Source organism: Delphinapterus leucas, chromosome 1, assembly GCF_059928025.1.
Source record: "Delphinapterus leucas isolate spDelLeu-1000000601 "Yukka" chromosome 1, BTC_Dleu_Yukka2, whole genome shotgun sequence".
Taxonomy (NCBI): Eukaryota; Metazoa; Chordata; class Mammalia; order Artiodactyla; family Monodontidae; genus Delphinapterus; species Delphinapterus leucas.
This window is the reverse complement of record NC_143129.1, coordinates 85713500-85739608: the sequence shown is the minus strand read 5'-3', so window position 1 is coordinate 85739608 and position 26109 is coordinate 85713500. Positions and strand designations below refer to the sequence as shown.

The 26109-nt window shown below is 46.3% G+C and overlaps 1 protein-coding gene across 1 annotated transcript in view; it reads right to left on the bottom strand.

The window, feature by feature from the left end:
• The window catches only part of TBX15 (T-box transcription factor 15), a 107116-nt gene extending 81610 nt beyond the window's left edge, over positions 1-25506 (bottom strand). Inside the window, exon 1 of the mRNA XM_022583830.3 lies at positions 24922-25506. Coding sequence (XP_022439538.1) covers positions 24922-25126 — 205 coding nt within the window. The 5' untranslated portion in view covers positions 25127-25506. The remainder of the gene's footprint in view (positions 1-24921) is intronic.
• Positions 25507-26109: the final 603 nt, after the last annotated feature.

Genomic DNA, 26109 nt, shown 5'->3' with positions numbered 1-26109 from the left:
GCAAATCAGACCCAGAGAACACCTGCAGCTCTTCACCACACTGGTAACTTCGTCCTTGCCACCAGCTCCCCCATCTTCGGGGTAACTGACTCGGTGGCCCGATTCAATGCCCAACCTTCTCAAGGCATTGGTGTCCACAGCTGCCAACTTCCCAGGACCCCAGAAGAAGGAGCCGGTCCCCCAAAGCACCAAAGTTTACACAACAAGGTAGGGTGACCAGGAGGCCAGATTGAAGGTTGAAAGGAAGGGCTGCTGGCATACATGCCAGGGCAGGAGGCACAGGGCTGTAATGTATAGGACATGACACAGCCTCCCAAGCAGACTAGTGTGTGAACCGGCAGAGCTTCCCTCAGGATCAGGCCTTCGTGTTCCAAAGCTGAGCGGGTGTGAGGAAGTAGGGACAAGTGGCCACTCTGACTCAGTCATACCAAATTTTAGCTACTCATTGCTTGGAAGGGAGGAGGGAAGGCAGAAACCAAGACCTGGTCAACACAGAAGTGGCTGAGGTGCAATTTGATCATCCTGGGCTTGGCCCAACCCATCCTCTTGGTGTGAGGGAGGAAAGATTCGTTACTGCTGCTGTCATGGACGCTGGGCAGTCACAGCCAGAGACCCGCAGGAAGCAGTAGGAGGAGGGCTGAGAACAGACGAAGGGGAGTGGCTGTGGTACTGTACTGTGGGTTCAGCAGGAGAGGGGTGACCGCACAGGAACTGGGAATTCATGCAAGGTCTTCCTTCATCCAGGCCCTGCTTCTGGGAAACCTGGTGGGAACCAGGAAACTAAAAATTGCTTCCTGGCTCCTTCCCAACCCAGGCTAGGTCAGGCATCCCTGCTCTGTGCTCTGTACACAGCACATAGCCTGTCAGAGCGCTCATCACCCTGCATTACATTTGTCTGTTTACATATCTGTCTCTTGGGAGCAGGGACGGTATGTATCCATCTTTCTGCCTTCCAGCACCTAGTAGCCTATCTGCCTAGGTTAATGCTTGGTGAACGAGTGAATGAACTACTGCTGTGATTAAAGTGTGACTCGTTCCCTGTACTGAAACCGCGGGGGTGCTGCTGTGTTGCAGAGCCGTCTCTACGTGTCCAGGGCACTAGCTGGGATAAGGCAGCCATCTTGGCTAGGACAAAGGAGCATCACTTGGGGCTTTCTCGTCACTGTCATGTGACCTCACCTATCCTGACTAAATTCTGACCTCCTCATTCTTATCTCTCCCCATTCCACACTTTATCATCTTATTTCCTACTATCACACAGCTCTTCCTAAGGCATAGCCCTGATGACAAAACATCTGCTAACATTAACCGATCACTAACTATGGATGCCTTTATGTAATTCTTATAACAGCCCTAAACAGATAAGGAAATTGAAGTCAAGAGGAATTAAGTAAGCTTGACTTGAGCAGTCAAGTTTTCAGAGCCAGTAAGGGACAAAACTCACAGTTCAAACCCACCTGAAACTTATAACCGCTATCCTCAAAATCTTGCAGGGGCTCTAAATAACTTACTCATTTTTCCTTTTTGTCTAGATTTTAAAGTCCTTAGGGCAGAGACTATTCCTCACTCATCTACATGCTGTAAGTGTTCAATAAATAGTTGTTGAATTTAATTGAATGCACCATTTGTCTTAGGCCTCTTGTAAAAACAACCTGAAGAGCTTGTGCATGGGTCAAAGACGCAGAAGCACTGGGACTGAACAAGCAGCATGGATCATAACGGCTCACAGCCATTCTTTGGAGAAAGGTGGGAATAGTCATGTAGGAAGCATACTCTGGGTCCCCCTCCAGGCTTTTGCAGTGGGTCCAACTCCTTCTACTACAGGAAGAGATAAACACCCTTCATGTATTTCCTCTCACCCCCAACTGCAAGGAAAACAGTAACACTAATTAGTTGTAACAGGGTGTTCATTTCACACAGTTCTCAGCAGGTTGCCCTGCTGTTCTTTGAAATGGTCTGGAAACAGCCTTGATTTTAAACATCTGAAGATAATTGAACCAAAGTTGCACCCAGAAACCCTGAGTGACATGCCTTTTATTCTCTCCCTCACTAACAAGAAATGTTTGCTGCCATTTCTTATTGACTCAACACCTTGAAAGCCTCCGGCACTGATGGCTTGCACCCCAGGATCCTAAAAGAATAAGTTAAAGTAACGATTGGTAATAAATGGAGGAGCAGGGAAGCCTGAGCGATTAAACAAAACCCTATGCCTGTTTAAAGGGAAGAAGGAATTGCCCTACAGCCCCATAAACTTAAGGTCTGTACTTTGAAAAAATAGGGAAGTTGCGGGGAGAGCTGAAAAGAATTTATGACAAGATCAATTTGCAAACATTTTTCAAAGACAAGGATATTAGTTAGCAAATATGGAAACATTTTCTAATACATTGTTGGCAAGTGGGTGGGAAAATAGGCTGTCATGTCTTGTGGGTGGAAGTGTAAATTGCACAAACTTTTTTGGAACGTCCATCAAAATTTTAAATGACATAACTTCAACTATACAACTCTACTTCTAGAATTTATTCTATAAATGCTATCACAAGAGTGCCCCCAAAGTAATCAAGGAGCTTTATTTATAGAAGCAAAAAAACTGAAAACAACCTAAAGGTCCATTAAAATAGTTTGGATAAAAATTATGATAGATCCACACAATGGAATACTATGGGACTTTTAAAACAGTGGGAAGGGGGGAACCTGTAAGTATGTCTATTTAACAATCTCCAATATAACAGTTTGAAACTAACTTCATAAAGTCCAAAGTACTGTGTGTATTATGCCACATTCTATGTTTTAATTTTAAAGGTTTGTATATATACACAATTAAACATGTACATATAGTGATTGATTCATATACATCATACCTATATGATGCAAAACAAAGTAGTAACAGTGACTGATCCTGGAATGATAACCTAGGAGACTAGGGATGGGAGATTAATTTTCACTTTATGCTTTTCAGTGATTACTTTCTATCCTATCTGAATTTTTTAAATATGTGTACAAATTATTTGGGTCTTTTAAATTTGTAAGCAAAAGAGAAGAATAAGTAACAACTGTCACAGCCTATAAAGGAACAGAATCTTGCAGGACAATTATGATCATCTAAGACACAGAGGTGGGCCTGGTACTTTAAGAGGAAAAGTACAAAACCTACCTTGTGATTTTGAGGCCTTGATTCAGTCTGTCAAGGAAAACCTACACACGTACTTGCCAAGCAGACATTGATTTAACAGGTATACAGGTAACCAGAGGCCCATCCCCAGAAGGAGGTACCTAATGATCACTGTCACTCAGCAGGAATTTAACAAATAGTATAGAGCAGGTGCTCCTGGGCCTATTGGGCAGCAGCTGAGGAAACGTACAGGTAGACATTCTGGGCCCAGAAACCCTGGCTCGTCAAGAAGAGTGAAGGAAACCCTCTACATCGCTACCACGTGCCTACAAACCCAGCCCACGGACAGACCCCCGTAGAACCAGAGGAAAACCCACTGCACATTCAAAGGCCCTCAGACAGTAAAACAGTATTCTACCTGCGTCCAGCTCATCTTCCAACCCCCCACCCCATTTCCCAGGGTAAGGGAAGTGGGGGTACTGAGTCTGAGGGGAGGCTGTTAACGGGAAATCAACGGCTCCATCCCAGGGCTCTGCTCGTACCTGGCTGTGATCTTGGGCAATTTGTCTTCATTCGTTTCCTCACCTCCAAAATAAGATGACTAGTAGCTCCATTTTGTGTGGTTTTGAGAGAATCAAATGAGATTATCATGATTTTCCTGCTCTGAGAAAACAAACTACCATACAACTATAAAATATTAGCAATATTACCCTGGTGATCTGTTGTGTGAAAAGCCAGCAACTTGACTGAATTGTCTAGCCATTTGGTTTAGTCAAAACAGTCAATCAGACAAACAAAACCCAAAGTTAAGATCAGTTCATTAATTGCCATGCAGATATATTATTCTATTATTATTATATCATTACGTATTAGTGCAAGGCAGGGGTGGTGTGAGGACTGGAGACACAGAGATAAAGAGAGATTCCTGACGTACAGGAAATGCCAGGTCTAGTCAAGGGGATATGTGAACAAATAACTGTACTCCAATATTGTCACTACCCTATTCTGTTAGAGGTACAGGAGAGGTGCCACTGAAGAAAAAGAAAAGGATTGACCCTGTGATACTTACAGAATCAACCTCCAAATACTGACTCACCAAATACCAAGGTATACAGACCAGTAACAATTGCTCACCAAATTACACATTTATTTGTTAAGGAATCTGCAAGTGATTCGGAGTAATTTTTGGTATCAGAATGTTAACCAACATATTTGTTTAATATTGTTTGGATTTAGTCAAGCATCTCATTGAATACTTTCAAAACTAAAGGACAAAAAAAATGACCCCATAATTGGTAGCCATTTCAGATTTCACAGTGGTAGGAACACTGGGTAAAAATTAAAGAAATGACCTGTAAGTAGCAGCACTATTAGGCAATATTTCAATCAAGATAACTTCAAATAATATCTTTACCACCATCGTGCTCAGGGCTACGTTCTCCAGATGCCTGACAGACATAGCTGTATTCCATCAAAACAGCAGTTCACCCACCAATTCAGTGGATCCTGTCCATCAGTTAAGTGAAGGAGAGGGACAAATAGAAGATAAAATAGACAAAGCAGTTGTTTAAAGTCATGTAGACAAAAGAAATGGTTAACCAAACGTTTCACTTTCAAACATGTGTTATATTCAACTTGGTGTTTCATTCAGGTCTAAATATCATTCTAAGAGTTGCAACTGTTGGGCAGAGCTCCCTGAGTTAACCTGCATAAAATTAAATTTAATTCTAATTTAATTCACTTCCAGAATGGTATTCTGTTGCCAATGTTAAAACCCTGAAGGAGTCTCCTTTTCCATGACCTCTATAAAATAACAAGTCGTAGTTGCCACAACCAGAAAAACATCCTGAGCCTCATTTGCCTAGGGAGTCTGTAATCAGATCTTACTTACTGCCCCGCGTTATTTCAAGAGCCACAAGTCATTCCTATTAAAACAAAAAGTAATTTTCTGTCCTTGCTACAATAACGAATGTTCTCGGTTATGACATTTATTTGGGTGCTGGCAGAACTAGTACAATTGCTTTTAAAATACAGGGTCCAGAGCACTCATTTAAGATGCCAAACATGCACTAACCAGTCCCTTGTCTCCCAGGCATTACCAATGAAAAGATAGTGGCAAAGAACACTAGTTTCCATACCTGTTGCCCATCAAAACCGACTTTTCTAAAACACAGACTTCACCCCCTCATCCCCATCCAGATCTTCTGAAAGGAGTATTTCGATTGGAGCCCTAGAATCTATCCCAGTAAAGTACCCTTCAGGTACATTGGACAGTCAGCCCTAGTGCAGAACCTTGTTTAGTGTGTGGTGTCATGAAAAGAACCAAGTAGGCGGGCTTCCCTGGTGGTGCGGTGGTTGAGAGTCTGCCTGCCGATGCAGGGGACACAGGTTCGTGCTCCGGTCCGGGAGGATCCCACATGCCGCGGAGCGGCTGGGCCCGTGAGCCATGGCTGCTGAGCCTGCGCGTCCAGAGCCTGTGCTCCGCAACGGAAGAATCCACAACAGTGAGAGGCCCGCGTACCGCAAAGAAATTCCCTGAAAATAGACACTTTTATTTTCAGTTAGAAATACATTGGGGCTTCCCTGGTGGCACAGTGGTTAAGAATCCACCTCCCAGTGCAGGGTACGTGGGTTCGATCCCTGGTCAGGGAACTAGACCCCACATGCATGCCGCAACTAAGAGTTTGCATACCACAACTAAGGAGTCTGCCAGCTGCAACTAAGGAGCACACGTGCTGCAACTAAGGAGCCAGTGAGCCACAACTAAGGAGCTCGCCTGCCGCAACTAAGACTCAGCACAACCAAAAATAAATAAATAAAATTTAAAAAAATAAGAAAACAGTACTGCATGTTTAAAAAAAATCATGAAAAGAAACCAAAAAGAAATACACTGAATCTGTGAGCTTTGCAATGCAGAAGGTAAAATCCAAGTCATCAAGTATACAAAATGGGTCTATTTTTTTTTTTTTTTTTTTTTTTTTTTGCGGTACGTGGGCCTCTCACTGCTGTGGCCTCTCCCGTTGCGGAGCACAGGTTCCAGACGCGCAGGCTCAGCGGTCATGGCTCACGGGCCCAGCCGCTCCGTGGCATGTGGGATCCTCCCGGACTGGGGCACGAACCCATGTCCCCTGCGTCAGCAGGCGGACTCTCTCAACCACTGCACCACCAGGGAAGCCCTGGGTCTATTTTCAAGGCCAAACAAAAAGTACAGAATCTGTTACAGGAAGATATGACTTACTTTTAGCAAATTTGGAATATGAAAATCTGGCATTACCAAAGTGATAGGAATTTGTCTTCATTTTATCAATGGATTTTTTTTTTGCCTTCATAGCATTTCACTCTCTATCACCAAAAATAACAAACATTCTTTGCACATTGAAAAGTAAGTTTATCATCCAAAGATTCTATGTACACATTTGGTGAAAAGTGAGGTATAGCAGGACCTAGCAATAAGTCCCACTGGGTAAAATTAAACATAAATTTATTTACAGAGACTATTCAGATATTAGAAAAGTCGGTGCTGATAATATTTTGCACTTCAGCATCTGAAGACCCCAGCTGTCCTTCAGAGACAGGATACTTCATGACCGACAACTAGATCTTGGTGAGCTGTCATGTGCACCCCTCCTAAGTTTGAGTTCCTGGATCACATTCTCTTTCTAAAGAGGATTCAGAATACCTTAAGTTGGAATGGTGGACTCCCAAAAGACACCAGGACATTCAACACGTCCTATAATCTGTTGGCTATTAACATTTAGGGACCCACAAGCTCATCTTGAAGTATCCTCACAATTCAGGATCAAAGATATTCAATGAGAGAAAGACTCAGAGTCATCCTGCTGTTTACATATAAACTGTGGAGAAGCTCTCTTTTCCCACAACTTGGAGCTCAAGGCATCAACTCATCCCAGGTCTGTCAGCCTTCATGTAATTTTGTCTCCCTTCTGCTGTGTTTAGAATTGAGCGATGGCTTGAAAGCCACCAGTCCTGCGGAACCCACAGTGATACTGGGCTGGTCCCAGCAGTCAGCCACCATCGTGGGCATGGTAACCAAGAGCCCAAACAAAGACAAGCTTGAAGAGCCTTTTCCTCTAAAGTAAGTTCCAGCTACACACAGCAGTAAGGCAGAGCATAAAGAACGAAAGGAAATAGCAAAGTAAGGCTGTTTTTCTACTTGACAATCTGAATCAGACCGCAGACAGTACTAAGGATTTTATATGTAATTTGACAGGTACCAAAAAGTACCTGGCACTTTGTATCTCAGTCCCTGACTCTTCTTTTATGACTGTGCTGGTTCTGAAAAGCATTCTCAGAGCTGCCACACATTCCTCAGCCCTCCATCTTCCTCAAAGATTACCTTGTGTTTCAGAGGGTTTTCTCTTTTTTCCTCCTGACAGCTCACCTTCTTTCCCATCATGGGGCTGAGCCCTGAGCTGGGACCTCCTGCCAGTTCACTCACATATTCCTACTGCTCATAGGAAGAAACAACCAGAAGAATTTCTATCATTCTGCTTCACCTTAACACAACTCTACTTTCTCAGGCAAACTTGTGCAATCTGTCTTTCATTTGGAGATATTTTTGTACTTCTGTTTAACACTGGGGATTTTCAGATTGCCTTTTATTCTATTTCATTTTCTCCCTTGCTGGGCAGAAAACAGAGGCCGCCATGGACATAAGACCTGAAACAAACAGGGTAAGATGAGGCAGAGTTATTCCCACAAACTAATTGTGCTTCCAAATGCTAATGCCTGGTCACGAGAGAGCTCTGAAATAGACTCCATGCAGACAGCATTCGGCAAATCCCAGCTACAAAAATGTCTTGTTAATGGGACAATTAGAGATTCTTTCCTTCTTAAAATCCAGTGGTCTTATCTCCATTAGAGATAGAGACTTCAGTGTATAGAGATATCAACTCACACGTGCAAGATCACATCTAGAGGCAACTGGCAAACACCTCATGCTGGGCCTCCAGGACCATCCGGAAGCCAAATCATTTGTAAAGTGGCTGTAGTGGTTACCATACCCCTCACTAAAGTTTGACAACTACCGATTCAGTTTAGCAAATGTTCATGAAGAGTTAACAGGGATTCGAAGAGGAGAGAGTCACAGTGCTCTGCAGGGTTTTCCAGTCTTACAAAACAAATATGCCCTCCAAAAAGCTAACACTCAAGGCAAAATGTGTTAAGTGTCATAAGAAAGGTACAAAGGATTGACTTTTACAGGCTTCTACTTTGTCCCTTCTTCTGTGACCAATTTTAAAGCATAGAGAAGATCGATCAAAAGCACTGTGAGAGCGTACGTGTGTGCATATGCACAGAGATGGCCACAGAACCAAGAGAGACAGCCAAAGTCACTGCCTCCTTGGCTACAGACATCAATTGCCCGAGAGTCTACAGGTTAATCCAGTCTAATAGGACAACAAGAGGATAACATGTGTATATGCTGCCAAGAAAAGAAAGAACTAAATTCAAATTACTCTCCTGCTGGCAATGCAAAGTCTGCAGGGATTCTATGAAGCCAGAGGCAGGGCAGGAACCTTGCTCATAAATGGTCTAATCAGATTACTCAGTGAAGACCTCCCCTCAAGAGGAGCTTTATGATGATGGCCAGTGGGGAACCTCTGTATTCTTACCATCTTGGCTTCACATTTGGTAGTTGCAGTTTACCTAGCTGAGACTCCCTTATTACTATAAAGTCACAGATGCACACTGGCACCATTTTGAGAGGAAATTACAAGAGAGGCCCCTAAAAGGGAGTTCCCAAGTGGGAAGCAGCCACATAGCACAGAGAGATCAGCTCGGTGCTTTGTGACCATCTAGAGGGATGGGATAGGGAGGGTGGGAGGGAGATCCAAGAGGGAGGAGATATGGGGATATATGTATATGTATAGCTGATTCACTTTATTATAAAGCAGAAAGTAACATACCATTGTAAAGCAACTATACTCCAATAAAGATGTTAAAAAAATAAAATAACATGAACACAGAACCCAAAAAAGAGAGGAGTTCCCTATAGCGGACTCCAAGTGAAGAAAATGTTGGTGACGTCTGAGAACTTTCTTCCCTATGGCAATATCCAAATTGGATTTGAGCTCTGCATGGATATATGTGGTTTTCTTCTGAGGTCATCCTATGTTTGAATGTGTACATCATGCCAATTAAAATTATATATCAAATTATTCTTTTTCATCTTGGAATAATTCTGTTATATTAGGTGCTTAAGATGAGTCTTGAAAGTAGGATAAACTTTCTTCAAAAGAAATTTTAGGGAAGGAGAAGGAGAAAAGTACTAGAGACAGGAAGAGCAGGAGCAACTGCATGGAGGACAATAAAAGCCTCTGGGGGCTTCCCTGGTGGCGCAGTGGTTGAGAGTCCGCCTGCCGATGCAGGGTACGCGGGTTCGTGCCCCGGTCCGGGAAGATCCCACGTGCCGCAGAGCGGCTGGGCCCGTGAGCCATGGCCTCTGAGCCTGCGCGTCCGGAGCCTGTGCTCCGTAACGGGAGAGGCCACAGCAGTGAGAGGCCCGCGTACCGCAAAAAAAAAAAAAAAAGAAAGAAAGAAAAAAAGTTAGCCTCTGTCCAAAGGAAATGCAGTATCCCAAAAAGAGATCTGCACTCCATGTTGGTTGCAGTATTATTCACAACAGCTAAGATATAAAATACACTACGTGCACAGGGAACTATATTCAATATCCTGTGATAAGCCATAATGGAAAAGAACATGAAAAAGAATGTACGTATACGCATAACTAAATCACTTTGCTGTACAGTAGAAATTAACACAACATTGTAAATCAACTATACTTCAATAAAATAAATTATCAAATAAAAATAAAAAATAAAATAAAGTGACCATCAATGGGTGGATAAAGAATGGATATATAAATATATATACATACATGTATGTGTATATATATAAGTGTGTGTATGTGTGTGTGTGAATATTATTCAGCCAGGAGAAAGAAAGAAATCCTACCATTTGCCACAACGTGAATGGACCTTGCGGGCATTACGCTGAGAGAAATAAGTCAGAGAAAGGCAAATACTGTATGATCTTACCTATATGTGGTATTTCTAAAAGCTGAACTCATAGGAACAGAATAGAAGGGTAGTTGCTAGGGTGTGAGGTGGGGGAATTAAAGAGATGTTAGTCAAAGTGTACAGACTTGCGGTTAGAAGATAGTTGAGTTCTGGAGATCTGAAGTACAGCATTGTGATTATAGTCAACAAGCTGTACTATATACCTTAAAGGTGCTGAGACCGCAAAAGGTGGTAATCATATTTCAGTATATTCATGTATCAAATCAACACACTGTATACCTTAAACCTACGCAATATGTATGTCAATTTTTTTTTTTTAAGTCAGCCTGTGTAAAGGGAATTGGACAAGCAGTGGAGATAAGCTAAGAAGGGTAGGTTGGGACAACCCTATCTGACACTCACCAAAAGGTTTCTCATAAGAACACTGAAGAGTTTCTGAGTTCCAAAATTTACCAAAAATATCATTATGAGCATGGTAATACTGAGCACTTTCCATGGGCCTGGCACTGTGTCAAGCACTTTGCATTTGTTATCTCCTTAATTCTCACAACAGCTCTGCAGCAGGTATTCTTACCCTCATTTTACATGGACGCACCGGAGGCACAGAAGTCGGTCACTTGCCCGAGGTCACACAGCCAGAACCATGTGCAGGGGTCTGGTCTCCCCGACCCGCCCTCCATGCTCTTCACTGTTGCGCAAGGCCGCCTCTTTGGCCTCCACCTGTTGTCTTAGTTTCCCACACCAGCCAGTTTCTTCTGCTTCTAGGATATGAAGGACCGTCTGCTTTCTTTAGAATTTCATACTCATTCCCCAACAGAGGCCATCCAAGGCAACACAGGGTTGGTACCCAGCTGGCAAGATGATGGACCAAAAATTATCCTCAAAATTTAGGAAAGACGCTGGATGAGGACACCTCAAAATCTACCTATACACATGCCCCCAAATTGCCCTTGCGTTAAAGCCAGATCTGTCATTCTCGACAATCACCAGCGATGAGCCATGCAGCTGTGGAGGCCTAACAGACAGGCAGGAAAACAGGCAAAGAAAGAGAAGAATGTAGTCAAGCCCCAAAGAAAAAATGTTAACATCCGGAACAAACTCACCCACACAGGCTGGGGAACCGTTACACTGAGCTCTCCATAACATCCCCCAGGCACCGTCCTGCCCAGCCCTCCCTACACACACGCGCGCACTCACACACGGATACACACACACTCTCCAGGGCTTGGTTTACTATTTGCTCACCCGCACAGCAGTCAGGTTGTCCTGTGTCTGTAGGAAGTGCCTTCTGCCGTACCTACCACCCAGTCAGGATATCACAGAGATGCCTTAAATCTCTGTGATGTCACAGTCTAATCTGGGTAACGCACAGTTGCAGCAGATGGGATCTAATGTTCCCAGGACTAATGCTGGTCATACAACCAGTGCTCTGAACACTAAAGGAACATTGAACTGGCCAAGGCCTGGCTGGTTTCATATCTTGCAGCAGTTCTAAATGGACAGATCTCATGGATGAGATCCAGTAAATCACCCAAGATTGCAGCATTCATCTCATCCTCTGTCACACTCTACACTTCAAGAGTTTGGCTCCACATGGGTTCCTCGAGAAAGGAAATGGGCCCAGAGATTCATATGCTTCTGTTGCTGCAAGAACATATCAAATCCCACCAGTCGCTGCCTGCTCCGAGTGAGGTGGGCGATAGGAGAAAGTAAAGCTTTAAAACAGAGATTGACTTTACATCTTTCTCTTTTTAGCTTCTAAAAGCCATTTTTCTATCACTGTGTACAACAGACAGGAATATGATAGACCTTACAGTTAAACAGCAAAGAAATACAGTAATACTAAAGTCCACACACTGAAAGTGGGGGTCGAGGTGGGGGTAGCTTTTCTACAAATCCCTGTTGGAGGCATGAGACTTCCTAAGTGGGGAAGGTTACTCAGAGTGGAGGAGAGGGTGGGAAATGATGGAAAGACAGTGAACAGGTCCACCAAAAACTTGAAACCCATTGTTAATTTCCCTGAAACTCACTGCTGAGATCACAACCACTTAAAGTGGGTCAGAAGAGTAAAGGAGCTCAGAGTGTAAGTGTTTATCGGAATGAGAGATTTCTGCAAATCACTGATCCCCTACGGAACTAGGCTGCTCTAATAGAGCTGTTATGAAATAAATGAATCAGAGCAGTCGCTCGGAGGTTAAAGTTAAAGCCATGACTCTGAGAGTCTGCGTACTTGCTGTGGGTCCTCAGGGCAGTTTCCTAATCCTTAGGCATTGGAAAGAAGCCACTGTGGAAAAATCAGAATCTCCTCCTTTGTAAATTCAATCCACGGCAAAGGGATTTCAGCTGAGACTGCTGAGTTCGAAAAAATCCGCAGTACTTAGAAATGCACGAATTGCTCGTCACTGCAACTGATACGTTCCTAAGCTGTTCCATTTTGAATCAATTACCAGTAAGATGCCATCCATCCCGTTGTGAATGGAGAAGGGAATGGGTAAAACAGAGCAGTTAAAGTTTCTCCTTTATTTCACTGCATGAGGGGCTTTAGGATGAGGAGGCTTTAGGTCAAAATCAATATTTCAGACACTAAGATTTCTGTGCATTAAACTCAAAGAAAAGCGAGTCACATTGGGAAGGCTGCACTCGCCCCGTTCCAAAAACCATGGTGTAGAAACTCAACCCTGTGACCACTGTCACAGCGGCTTCTACCAGCAGGTATGAAGCAGGCACCTTAGGGCTAGAAGGACTAACAACCATAGGAAAGAAAGAGACCCAGAAACTATAAATGAGCTCTCTCTCATTTATGATCTAAGAATTGGTTTGGGGGGACAGCATGGAGAGCAAGCATAAATTTCCATCTGCGAAACTTCAAAGTTCTCTCCATAGCACTGAAGAGTCATCCGCAGTGGGGAGCAGTACAGTCTAGTGGTTGAGACATTGACTCTGGAGCCACATGGAGCTGGGTTTAAATTCTGGCCACACCAGCTAAAGTGAACTGGAGTTGTGTGTCTGTGGGCAAGTTATTTGAGTCTCAATATCCTCATGTGTAAATGGGGAAACAATTACCTCCCTTGAAGGACTATTGGGTGCATACAATGAAAGAATGTAAGACCATCAGCACAGTGCCTGGTACCCTCTAGCCATGAAAGCTCTTATGGTTAGCAGCTGTGGGGACACTGAGATAATATGATGCTTGTAAGATTGGAAGTATGGAAACATCTGATAAAATGTGGAGCAGAGAGTCTATTTTGAAGACTGAGACCTGCCTTCCAGCCAGGACAAAGCAGCTCCCTCCTCTGAATGGCCAGGCAGGACCTGAGTGCTACTGGTGAAGGGCCCTGGGCTCCTTGAAGGAGGGAGGGCTTGGGAGAGATCCTTTCTCTGTTCCTCTTCCCTGGGAATGCACCTTCTCCCTCTGTGGTGGAGAATCAATATAAACAAAGTCTGGGGTGTGACTATTTAAAAAAAAAAAAAGTAAATGATCAAATCCAGCCTTCCGTTTTCTGGAAGGAAGAAAACGGTGCAAAACTGTGCAGCCAGATGTGAGTTCTAACAGAATGGCTGGAGCTTCTGCTGTTTCCCTGGAAAAAGACTTCCCAGTGTCTTCTTCCCGAACAGTCAGCTTGGTTATAGGTTTTCCGTTCATTTAGTCCCTTCCCCTCCACCTCCGTTTCTTTGAACTCAACCAAGGGCACCTAAAAGTCCTTCACTGCAGCCTCAGCTAATCGGTGCAACTGGCTCATTTTGCCCAGAATCCTGGGGGGTCCGTCAGAATACAGGCTTTACAAACAAAGCCTTAGGAAAATGAATGTTCTTTATTTCCTACACGATAAAACCTGAATTTGGGGGGATTTCTAGGCTCCAAAAACTAACCAAAGAGAAACACGCTCATGTTATTCCACTTTCCTGCATCCAGAAAGGCCCCTCTGTCTGCTGCCAGAGCTGAGTTCCTGAAAAGCTTGTAAAGCTGAGGCTCCGCAGCCCCACCCTCTGCCCACCCCCTCTTCCTACTGTATGCCAGGAGGCTGACCCCCACCCTTGGAAGCCCTCTCCGCCTCCCTTCAGTGCTCACTCAGGTGCTGGCTTTTTGCCTCAGTGGGACCCTAAATAGCAACAGCTTTCAAAGTTTAATTTGATTTGATTAAGCCATGCCTGCTTCAAAGCCTGTACTCTGTTTCCAGCCACACGCTATACACCAAGTACGGATCCCACTCCAAGTCCCAAACATGCCATTTAAAGCAAAAAACTGGGGCAGAGGGGCGGTGGCTACAATAGATTACGATTTGCAACAATTTCTTATTTAAACCGGTCACTAAGGTAAGTAATCACTGTCAATTCAATTGATAGGAATAACAGGCACCGTGCTAAATCCTTTGTTGCTTCAACACGCGCTATCTCATTTAATCCTCACAAACACCTGTTGATGAATACATTTATTATTACCAATGCAGAAACTGGGGTTGACAGAGATTAAGTAACTTGCCCAAGGTCATACAACTAGCAAGTGTTGGAAGCAGGGCTCAGACACGAGCTGTTTAACCCCAGAAACCTGAGTTTTTAACCATTCTACAATCCATTCATTGTAACAAATAGTAATGATAATAGGAGTAATTATCTCATTAGAGTGTTCTGGAAAATCATACATATATATACAATTGTTATATATTATTATCTGGAGTATATATATAATTGTTACATATTACATTTGGAATCTATGTATATATATAAAACTTAGCACAGTGGCAGGTACATAGTGTTCAATAAATTTGTTGTCATTGTTCTTGTTGTGTTATCATTATCATTATACTTTTATCATTTACTAAGTATTTCCTCTGTGTCAGCCACTTGTGTCAGGCTCTAGAGATACAAAAGCAATGAAGACAACATCCCTGCCCCACAGCAGTTTATAGGGCAGTAGTGGGAGAGGATGACCAGTAAATCTACAAGCTCCATGATGACAGAGGTCTGCACAGGGGCTGGGGCTGCAGAGAATGGGGAGTCAACTGAGGGTGGGGAACTGTCACTGGGGTTTGAAGCCCAGCTGTACCAGTCTGTAAGGAAATAAGGTCCCACAAGACAGAAACATGAGAAACCCTCTTAGGTGTGTCCTGGGCCCAGTTTTTTGTCTGACCCTGCCCTCAAGTTCAGCAGCTATGAATAGAGAGGTCTTGAACGCTAAGCTGTCTTCTGATCTATCTTGTTGACAAGCGTTTTGCCTGTTACTAAGTCATCCTTTTAGCATTCTCACAACTCTGCCAGATCAAGATCTCGGCTTAGCAGACTGGACATGGAAAATAGTTACTAGTGCTTTCCATTAGGCTCAAATAGAAATGAGGGGCAACTGATTTGGGGGGGACGGAGGCAGGTGGGAAGGGCGGTCCACCAATTCAGTTTACCAGTGATGAAGTTTTTCTCATTCTTCATTTTTCAAATCCATAGAGTTTTTCCAGCTATTTCTGAGAATGGCACAAAAAAATGTTCAAAGCATAAATAACTTATATTTCCTTTAAATTCACTAATGCCATAGAACTCTTTTAGAGGGTCCTGGGCATTCACACAAACAATAGATTACATCAGACACAAAAGACTAGAAATCACTGATCCAGGACTTCTGAACATGTGATATTAATCTAAAAACTTTTCAAGAGCTTTATGGAAGCTCTTAATTCTAGCTGTAAAAATCTTTTTTTTTTTTTGGCCTTGTGTTGCTATTACTGTTACTTTCTACAACTGCAGTAAAACTTCCCTCATTCAAACAAAGTAAGGGATGAGTCAAGTGATAGCCACAGTGCATCAGGAGAAAAAAAAAATTTTTTTTTACGATAACAAGATCACAGAATCTTATAGCTAATGGGCTTCAGGTGTTATTTAAGCCTCTCTTGCATCTCACAAGCCAGGAACTAAGGCCTCATCAGTTACTATAAAACAACTTTAAAACATTTTTTTCAACATTTATATGTCCTCCTTCAAAACAAATATCCCTGATTCCAACATTAATGACAAAACTAGCAGTAGAATCTAGGTCTAATTTAAGCGAGTATAGCCCTCTTCCTACTTTAATACATGGATATAATCTAGAATACGAGGGCCTGTGTTGAAAGCTTTGTAGTATAGTGAAGACTCATAGATATCCACATAAGCAATTAAGGCTTCTGAAACGTTTTACAATTCAGTATTCCTCTGCAAGCTTGCATATACGATTAATTTTCTAAGCCCTTTTTTTCCTATATAGCACATAGGTATATAGATATATATACACCTAGCCCCTCCCCAGCTTTGCTGCAGACAAATAAAGAAATCAAAGTATTAGACTTCTGAATTAAGGAAGATTTGTCATATCCAGGGAAAGCATTGCTGCGTTCACAATCATTTATTGGCCCAAGTGCTTGCCTCTCCCCACTGTGAAAAGCAAGTATTTATTTTTCAGAAGCAAAAACATAAGGCCTGAACCACCCAAGTCACCTAACCCCTAGGTTAAAATTCTGGGCCCTTGGGGCCTGGTGTGATTGATGCTTTGGAGCCAGGATGCCTCGAGGCGGGACTTCCCTCTCAGCTAACGCCGAGCTCTTGAAGGGAAGCCGTCTGGCCGGCTTCTGCTCAATCTGCTTGGTAAAGATGGGCGGTTTCTTTGTTTTTTTTTTTAAGAAAAGAATTACTTCATTGTTTTAAATCTCCAATAACAACGCAAAGAACAATTGTCTGCTGCCCCTTTGTCTCGGTGGGCAATGCCGGGTTTCTGGGAGGGGGACATATCTGCGGTTATGAGCCCTACACACTCGGGGATCATGTGTGTCTCGAACCGACAAAATGACCTTCCTTTTTAATGGACTGCCTGTGATATTGACTGACCCTAGAATTACCCATTTGGAAATGGTTAGAGATTAAAAATCCTACAAGCCGAGGGATTCTTGGTTTCTAATTGCTAATGTTTGAAGTGAGTCTGATTCCTCAAAAATTTGTTCAGTCTGATAAAAGCAAAAGCTCAAACTCCCCTCAGGGCGCGAGGTGTAAGATCCTTGGGTGCTGTCTGATTTGAGGTTGGTTTGGGGTTTTATTCCCCTGATTTTTTTTTTGTGGGAGGGGGGACGGCAATCTTTCACCAAAGCCTTCCTGATTAGCCCCATAGTCCCCGCATTTCTCCAGGATGTAAACAGAGCTGAGAAAAGCACCCACCATCCCTCAGGATGCTGGCACTGGTTTCAAAGGCCCCGCGCTAACCCCGGGCCCACGCGGCCCTGCGGATCGGCCAGGCGGAGCCCCGAGCGCCGGAGCAGGAACGCGGGCCGCGCTCCCCGAGGCCCGGCCGCCGCTCCCGCCCGGTGAGGCGGCCGAGACCCGAGCGGCCCAATGCGCCGACTAGTGAAGGTCACCCGAGCGGCCCTGGTTTCCCAGGGATGCTTTCACGAAAAGAGATGCAATCCCAATGCCTTCCTCGGTGAAACGTCATATGAAATTTTTTTAAGGGGGTGAAAAACTGAGCTGCTAACGTGTGTGTAGGAGGTTGGAAGAGGGGACCAGGTCGGGGTGAGGGGAAGTGAGGAGGGAGGGGAAATACAGGGGGGCGAACTGCACTCCGAGCCTTTGTCTGGGGCTTTGACATCACGTTCTGGGCTGTGGGACAGTAAAGGAAAGGTAGGGGGTGTTCGGGGTCAGAATTTCAGTTCACCCGGTGGAGAACTAGGCGTTAAAACTCTAAGGATCCGTCTAGGTGTGTAATGACCTCCAGTGATCCTTGTAAAGGGAACCCTACTGTTATCTGTAGCATTTTGGTTTTTAAACGAAGGCTATATTAGGAGATTAGTTCTGCAGTCCACAATTAGGGGTTGGTGTTTTGTTTGCTGTAATCCTCTAAAGTGTGTGGCAATTTGGAAACAGCTAATTTGAACCTCAGCAACTATATTGTAGAAAATATAAGAGGACAAATAGGGACAAGATGTTGAATATATTTCCTACCTTCTTAAATTATTTCCCCCAAATCACACTGTTTCTGTCACTATTTCTATTATTATTATTATTATCCAGATTCCTCTTAGTTGTTCCGTTAGCTCTCTTCATGGAAGAACATGAAATTACTCTTCAGAATACAAGGCAGCTTCTGTCCATCCAAAATGAAGATGGCATTATTCACAAAATTAAAAGCCAAATTTAGAAAAATTTCCACTCTCCTCCTTCTTTTAAATTGCATCTGCACAGTCTCATTTTCTGCTGTTTTCTCTTAGGCTTTAGTCAAAATCATCAATTAATTTGAGAGTTAAATAAAAACACCAATAACTAGAAGTTTCAGGTCTGGGGATACTCTTGAATTGTCAAAGGATACCTAGAGATGACAAAATTTCTCGCCCCCCAGATTTTAGGTGTTCCCAATTTGTTAAACTGGCTCCACACACACACACACACACACACACACAAAAAGCAATTTATTTTCTCTGCAACTTCATCTATGTCTCATTCAGAACTTAAAGTTCACACATAAATTTGTGTATAAAACACATACACTTGTGTAAATACTTTTTAAATATCCTGTATATACTTATGTATAAAGGGCAGAACTAGACATTGGCTGATTTTAAAAGTACAGAATAAAAAGTAGTGATTACAAGGCCTATTTTCACCTCCGGTATCAAAAACTCATCCTCAGTTTGTAGTCAGCAAAAAACGTCCTGCCCTGTCTCAAAGTGAAGCCATTAATGGCAGGGAATAAATGTTGATTTGTCGTCACCAGTTGCTTTAATTCCCCACCTCTTCCCATTTCACCTCCGGTCCTCCCTACTGAGTCTCATTTTCCACCCTGACACTTAGAGTGAGGGCCTCACTTAAATTAACTAATAATTATCCTTGCCCAAAGAAGTGTAAACAGACCTTAATTTCAAAATTTGCTAATTGCTGTTCCCAGTACAGACCCCTGAGTATCTCAGTCATGCACATATAAAATTCAAAGCTCACTAGAAACCAGAAAAGGCAAAGCAAAAATAAACCATAGGGATGAGAGAAAGAAGGGGGAAAGATTCCATGTTCCACCAGCTCCCTACTTTCCGCTGTGGAAAAATATCCCAAAAGGTTAAAACTAGAAAACCACTTAAATATTCTCCCCATGCTTAACTACTTTATCTTTTGGGAGTAAGAAAGCAATAACCAGCTACACCCCCAGAATAATCATTGGACAGATTTCTGCATTTCCAAAAAGGAAAGGGAAATGCCAATCTGCTCTTTATCCCTGTGGAATTTGCACAGTTCAGCCTGGCTTTTTTTTTTTTTTTAAATCTACAGTCACCTAGAGAAGAAACTCCCATATTTAAGAAGTAATCATTTTTCTCCCAGGTGTGAGAAATAAACTTCTACTAGAGTCCATAATAAGAATCTCAAAAAAAAAAGTGCTCTCATCTTATTAATATTATAATTTTGGCAATAGAGAAAAGGATTGTCACAGACCTGGAATATTTCACTTCTTAATACTAGCAATGCCCTTGGAGAGGCTTAGACGAACAAAATAGTTGTCTTCTGAGCCAAAATGTATTTGTCCCTCCCTCTTTGTGGCCCAATATGAAGGATTAATGATGAGGGACTTGCTTCCATTAAACTCTCATCCACACAAGGAAATTATACAAATAAACGGGGGAACACAAACCACCAATACTCAATCATTTTAGTATTGGCTCCCAGGTTAGGCATTTCATACCATTCTTCACTTACTCCTCACGTGCCGAGTATATGAACTAAATATGTTAAACAAATTTTCTTTAATAATTAAAAGATGTTCATGATACCATTTGAAGTAATGGGGTGGAGGTGCACAGGAAAACGGCAGCGGGTATGCGTCAATATAATTTCAATCCGAGCCCCACCATAAGAAATTTAACTCCCCCTTCCTCCTGCATGAACGTCACCTCGTAAACTTTTCTTTCTGGAAGTTTTATCTATAAAATCAGGAAACCTAAAGTGGCTAGCTCTGAAACCAAATAAAGTATTCAATAAGAAAGAGCGTTGGGTGGGGCGTAGAAGACGCGAATTCAGAATCGCTGCGCACCGAGGCTGGAAGCTGATCTGTCCAGGAAAGCCTTCGCCGCCCTTTAGGCTTGTGCTCTTCGGAACGGTCCCCGAGGGGTAGAGGTGGCTGTGAAGCCAGCCGGGCGAAGGGGCAGCCCTGCACCGAGTAGCGAAGAAACGAGAGCAGCCCGTCCCACCCGCGCGCGCGCGCGCCTTCCACACGCTTCACGTGGGTTTCTGAACACCCCGGGGGAGGTGGAGGGGGGTATGGGGACGACCTGCAGAGGAGCAAACCACAGCCCACTCCATTTCTTCCAACACAGTCCAAACTCTGGGCACCTGGGTTTTCCGCATTCCCTGTCCTCCCCACTGCCCTCGAGCAGTTTGCTCCATCTATGGGACAGAATGGGTTGGAATTATCTCCTTTTTCCGAGTGGCTTCTATCGTGCCACCACTCCAGGACCGGAGATTTACGCAGACTGTCTCCATAACCCTCCCCACCGCGCGAGGGACATTGTGGCGCGCTCTCCCAGCCCCATACATCCAGAAGGCACTAATTTAGCCACTGTCGGAGCAGAGCGCGAAAAAGGCATTTGGCAGTCATGCCCCAGCAAACCACCATCCTTAACCGGCCTACGACGAATTCAGATCTTGCCTACCCCTTCACTCCCTTTCAGAATCGTGACACAAGGTCACTGACCAAAGAGGCAGCCACCGCGGAAGGCCGTTTTGACCTGGCAACCGGGAGGTTTGGGCACGTTCATCAGGTCCTACACTTGGCTTATTCGCAGGGCGCAGACCCGGCACTTCGAGGCCTGCATCGGTGCCGGGACGCACGCACCGCCGAGGAGCCGGAGTTCTACCCGAGAAAGACCCTTGGCGTCTTGCCCAGAGCGCCGCATACCCATACACTGCGGTCCACGCCCCAGCCTGTGCCCTGGCTGGTGCTTGCCTCGCACAAGTACGTTCTCCCCACTGGCTTCAAACTCATCGCCTTTTCTCCATTACTTAAACATCAGTGAAGAGTCACTTCTTCCGTTTTGACCCTAATGTTCCCGTATTGGGGGGTTGGGAGTGGGTAGAGGGGTGATGTCAGGATTAAAATCTTGGAGTTCTACTCTGAGCAAACAAGCCATAAACCGGCAGATTAATTCCTGTGACCGGTTGGTCTCGCTAGCTCGAAGGAAGCAAGTGCCTGGGGCACTGCGAGGAATTTTCTTGTCTCATTTCACTAGGGGTTGCGCAGCCGGGTGCCTGGGAGAAGGCGAGCGCCTGACGTGTGTGCACGTGTGCGCGGAGTGCGTATCTCCCTCGCGTTATTGTGTGTGCCTGCTTTGTGTGCCCACCCGCGTGCGTCGCCACCTCCTTAGGCCGCCGAGCGCCTTGGCTGCGAAGCTCAGGCCCGCGGGCTCCGGAGGGGGAAATCCCATCGCAGAAGGTTTAAATCATTTTTCTCCGCGGGGGATCGGGCCTCGGCCGCACTCGGCTGTGGGTTTGGGCGGGAAAGACCCAAACCCGAGCTGGGGAAGCCGGGTGGAGCCGGGGCTGCGGTCCGAGCGCAGATGGCGCCGCCGCGTGCCTGAAATATACTTCCAAGGCCGCAGCCGGAGCAGCTGTTCCCGGCGATCCTGGCTCGAAAGTTTCCTCCGTTGCTGCTGTGTGAGAGGCGGGGGCAAGCCGACCCGAGAGCCAGAGACCGGTTTTGAGACCCTCCGCAGCCCGCAGAGGCTGAGTGCTGGCGGCTTCTCCAAAAGACTGGAGCGCTGGCCCGGGTGTAAAAATGACGGTACCTTACAGGCCCTTCTCCAAGGCCCGGAGGGCCTCAGGGTTTTTTGGGCCCACCAGGCTCGGTGGAAGTCTTTGAAATACATACTGTGTGTCCTCTGATGTGTGAGGGCCTACAGCGAGCAGGCCAGGCTGGTCCCCCTGCTTATGCAGGTTGGTGTCCCAGGCTGTGGGCGCTCGGCGCCAACTAAAGCCAGCTCTGTCCGGACGTCGAAAGGAAAACGGGCTGTGAAAAAGCAAAAAGCCACGTCTTTGAAAAAAACTTAAGCATTAAAATCGGACCCTTCGGTTGTCTGAGGATCCCGGAATTTTGAGGGAGGGCTGAAAACGATGGTACCAGTCAGGGAGGGTATGGTGAGAATGATAAATACGGCTGCTCTAAGGCGGGTGGCCTGTGTATGTGTGTGTTTGTTTAATCCTTCCCCAGCCCCTTGGCAATATTCTTTTTGTCGCTGTGGGTTTTTTTCTGTTCCTGACTTCTTTTCGGCCTAGGGCCGGCGAGCCACGCAGTGGGTCCAGCCCCCTCTTCTCCTAATCGGGAGAAGAAAGTTTAATGATAATTGCGAGGCCCGGCCTGCTAGAGACTTGGCCCTGGGCATAATGGAGTCGCCCGCGCCCCCTTTCCCGCCTCGAACACCATGCACACACCATTAAATGTGGCTCTGCCTTTGTATTTGTTAGGGCGCTGTACTAAAGACAAAAAGAAAGGCCTATAGGGAACTCCAAGCCCCGGCGTGCCTTCTACTACCCCGCTCAAAGCCCAAAGCTCTGCTCCACTCTCCTGACTCCCAAGTCTCCACATCAGAGCACGCTTTTTCTGAAAGATATTTTTTCATCCTACATCCTGTTCGTCCTGTTCAAAAGAAAGTCTTGGCCACTACGGGAGCTCCAACTTGGAGATCCCCTCGGCCCACGACGGGACCGGCCCAGCTGCACACAGCCTGGCTCTGCAGAGGGCCCGCGAGTGCTTCTGACTTCTGGCTTCTTCCTCCTACCAGACCTTTGCCCCACAAACATATTTCGTTTTCTCTAACCCAAACGCCCATCTTTTTCTTAAAAAAAAAAAAAAGTGACAAAGGTAATGAGAACTGGTCAACTGACCTCTCTATTATGTAAAGTTCTATGTTAGGTCCTCACCCCCTACCCCCATCCCGCGGGAGCCAGGAAAGAGCATTCTGGATGCCAGGTTCTCGTGTTCACATCCCTGGACTGGTCTCTCCTTGTCCCAAATCCTCATTTTTTTCTCCCCATTATTTTCTGAGAAGGACGGCGGAAAGAAAACTGCCAGTTGAGTCTCATTATGATCCCACATGTTGGTCCTTTTGAACATAAGACCCTACACGGGCTCCCTACGACCTGTACCCCCCTCCCAGAGAAAAGTACCCGTGGACAGGACAGGGCGTCTGCCATACTCAGTTAGATAACTTCTGCCTTTTCCACCAGCGGGAAAATAAACTACATCGCCAATCGCGAGTTGTCATAAGGCCTGAGAAAACTTCCACTAAACTGTGTGAAGGCCCAAACGAGATTCTGACAACAAATAAGTACGGTGAGGAAATAGGGTCTGGCCAGAGATGGGAAACACACATTAGCCATGCGTTCCTTGCTGGATTGCCCACACAGGGGTCCGCGTGGACAGGCACCCGCATCCAAATACAACGAAAGGCTTGAGCAGACGAAATAAATCTCCTTTTAATTTTCTTTTCATCGACTAATAAAAATAATTCCCCAGCACGAAACCCAAATACCGTAACCGGCCGCAAGAACACGGAGAATTCATCAAACTCTGTCTCTGCAGGTCACCCGCTAATCGCGTTATTATTAGCCTCAGGAGCATGGAAATTGAACTGTCACTGCCGAAAGAGAAAATGTAAGCGACAGCTGTCTCTCCTTGGGTCGGCCAGCTTTCCAGCCCCCAAGCTCCTGGGCCCCAAGCTGGGTCCCCAAGCTCCTGGGCCTGCGGCCAGCCCCATCCCTTTGCGGGCAGCCCTTCCCTTCCGACTTGCCGGCGCTCTGACCCAAATCTACTCTCCAGCCCTAGCTGGTCAGCAGGAGCACCTCCAGAAAAGTTTTAGAAATCCTGTACGGAAACTTTCTGAAGCGCTAAACCAAGCCGCTGCGAGCGTTGAGTGTGTGCGCGCTCGCGCGCCCGCGCGCGCGCGGGCAAAATTCTTCCGACAACAGCTGTTCCCCCTGTGTTTTGCACAGTTGAAATCTTGGCACTTAATACAAAACGTTGTTTTCCCCCCTTCCTAGGGTTCTGTTAAAGTACTGATGTAGACACCCGCCCGCTGTTTTACGTGTTGTGTGTATATAACGTGCATAGGAGGCGCACAGATCCGAGACACGTTGCTGCACTGATCCCCACAAATACGCAGAGATGTGGGCCCTGAAGAGTGGCCCAGGGCGCAGGGTAAGCGGGCTAAAATCCATTCCTCTTTCCACAAATGCCAACGAAGCACAAATATAATTATGCTCCCTCGTCACGGGCACTAGGAGAAACACAACTTGAGTCCCAGAAAAGTTGGTGTGGAAAGGGAAAGGACCGAGGTTGAAGGCTAAATGGGACAAACTGGGCAATTCCCACAGGGGTGTCGGACCGAGAACTCCGTGCCAGTCCTCGGACCTCTCAGAAGTGAGTCCCAGCTCCTCTCCGCTCCCGCCATTGCCTTGCATCGGCGCCCCTCTTAACCCCAGGGGCCTGCAGCCCCAGCAGCTGCGGGCACCGTGAACACTGCATTTTCTCCCAGAAGGAGAAGGGGATGCGAGCAAGAAGGCCTCCCGGCTTGAAGTTGGCGACGAAACTGCAAGGCTCAGGCCAGTTTCCCCAAATTGGTTCCGGCGAATTTGGGGAAGGCTCAAGGCATTTGCGCAAAGAAAAAGAAACCCGGGTTGGAGCAAGACGTCGTCACCGCCAGGGCCTTCCTCTTCGCCACTCTCCCCGCCCGCTGGCCGCCCGGCGTCCCTTCTCCGCCCGCCTCCCGTGTTCTGGCCCTACGCACTCACCCGGGTGAGGCTCCAGGCCGTGCGCGGCCGCGTCCTCCGTGTCTCCGAGTGGGCCCGCGGGGCTCAGCGCCTCCATGGACAGGTCCAGCCCCTTCTCCTCCCAGTCTCGCAGCTTCCGCTTTTTATTTGAGCCGATCAAGGCTTCAACGGAGAAGGCATGTGCTCGCGAGCTCAGGGCGACTGCAGATCTTCTCCTTTCACTCATCTTAGCCGCCCGCACCCCGGACCCCGCTCGCCCCCGCTACACAGGGAGCAGCCCGAGCCCTCACGCTCCGAGCGCCCGCCGGGCCGGGCCCGGGAGAGGCGGCGGCGAGGCGGCCGAGACTGAGGCGGCGGCTTTGCGGGTCCTCGGCACCCTCCCCCTGCGCCCTCCGCCGCCGGCTCGGACCGACGTCCCTGGCTGCCCCAGCCCCTAGGAACGAGCGCCCCGAGCGCTACCCGCTCGCTGCATGAGCGCCCGAGTCCTGCTTCCCACCCACCCGGGCAGGCGCTCACAGGCTGTGCAGACTGGACTTCATCTTTTTTTTATTCTCTCTCCCTCCTCCCTCTCCCTTTCTCTCCTCCCTCTCCCTCTTCCTCCCGTGGTCTTCCCGTCCTTCCTCTGATCCAAACTTCTGGGAAACCTTTTTTTCTAAATTCCTCCCTTCTCGAGGAGCTGGGGGCAGGCGGTGCGCTCCTGTCCGAGGGGCGAGGGAGAGGGAGGGGGGAGGAAGAGAAAGACTGAGGGAAAAAAAAAAAAGCCCCCGACCAATGGCGAAGAGGGAACAGGAGAAACCCTGAGAGCGCCGGCCAATGAGAGGAGGGGAGAGACTGAGGCTCGGGCCAAGGCTCCGCGCGGATTGTCCCCGGGATGTTCCTGGGCCGACTTTAACTCCTGGCTTCCCAGTCCCCCACGGTTCCTCGTGGGGCGGGGGGGGTGGGGGGGAAGGGAGGGGAGCTGAAAGTCGAGGTCTGATCTGTGCCGTTACAAACTCCTGCAAGTCCCACATCCATACCTTTTCCTCCCAAATCTTCTAGGTCTCACAGACGCTGCAAGCGCAGTCATTTAAATTACGGATCTGGAATTGGGAGGCTCTGACAAAAGGTCAACCTGTCCAAATACGCCAGAAAAAGATTCTGACAATCTCGCGCTTGCCCCCCAGATGCTATTAGATCTGCTAGTTCCGCCGGGGTTTCGCTACACAGGTT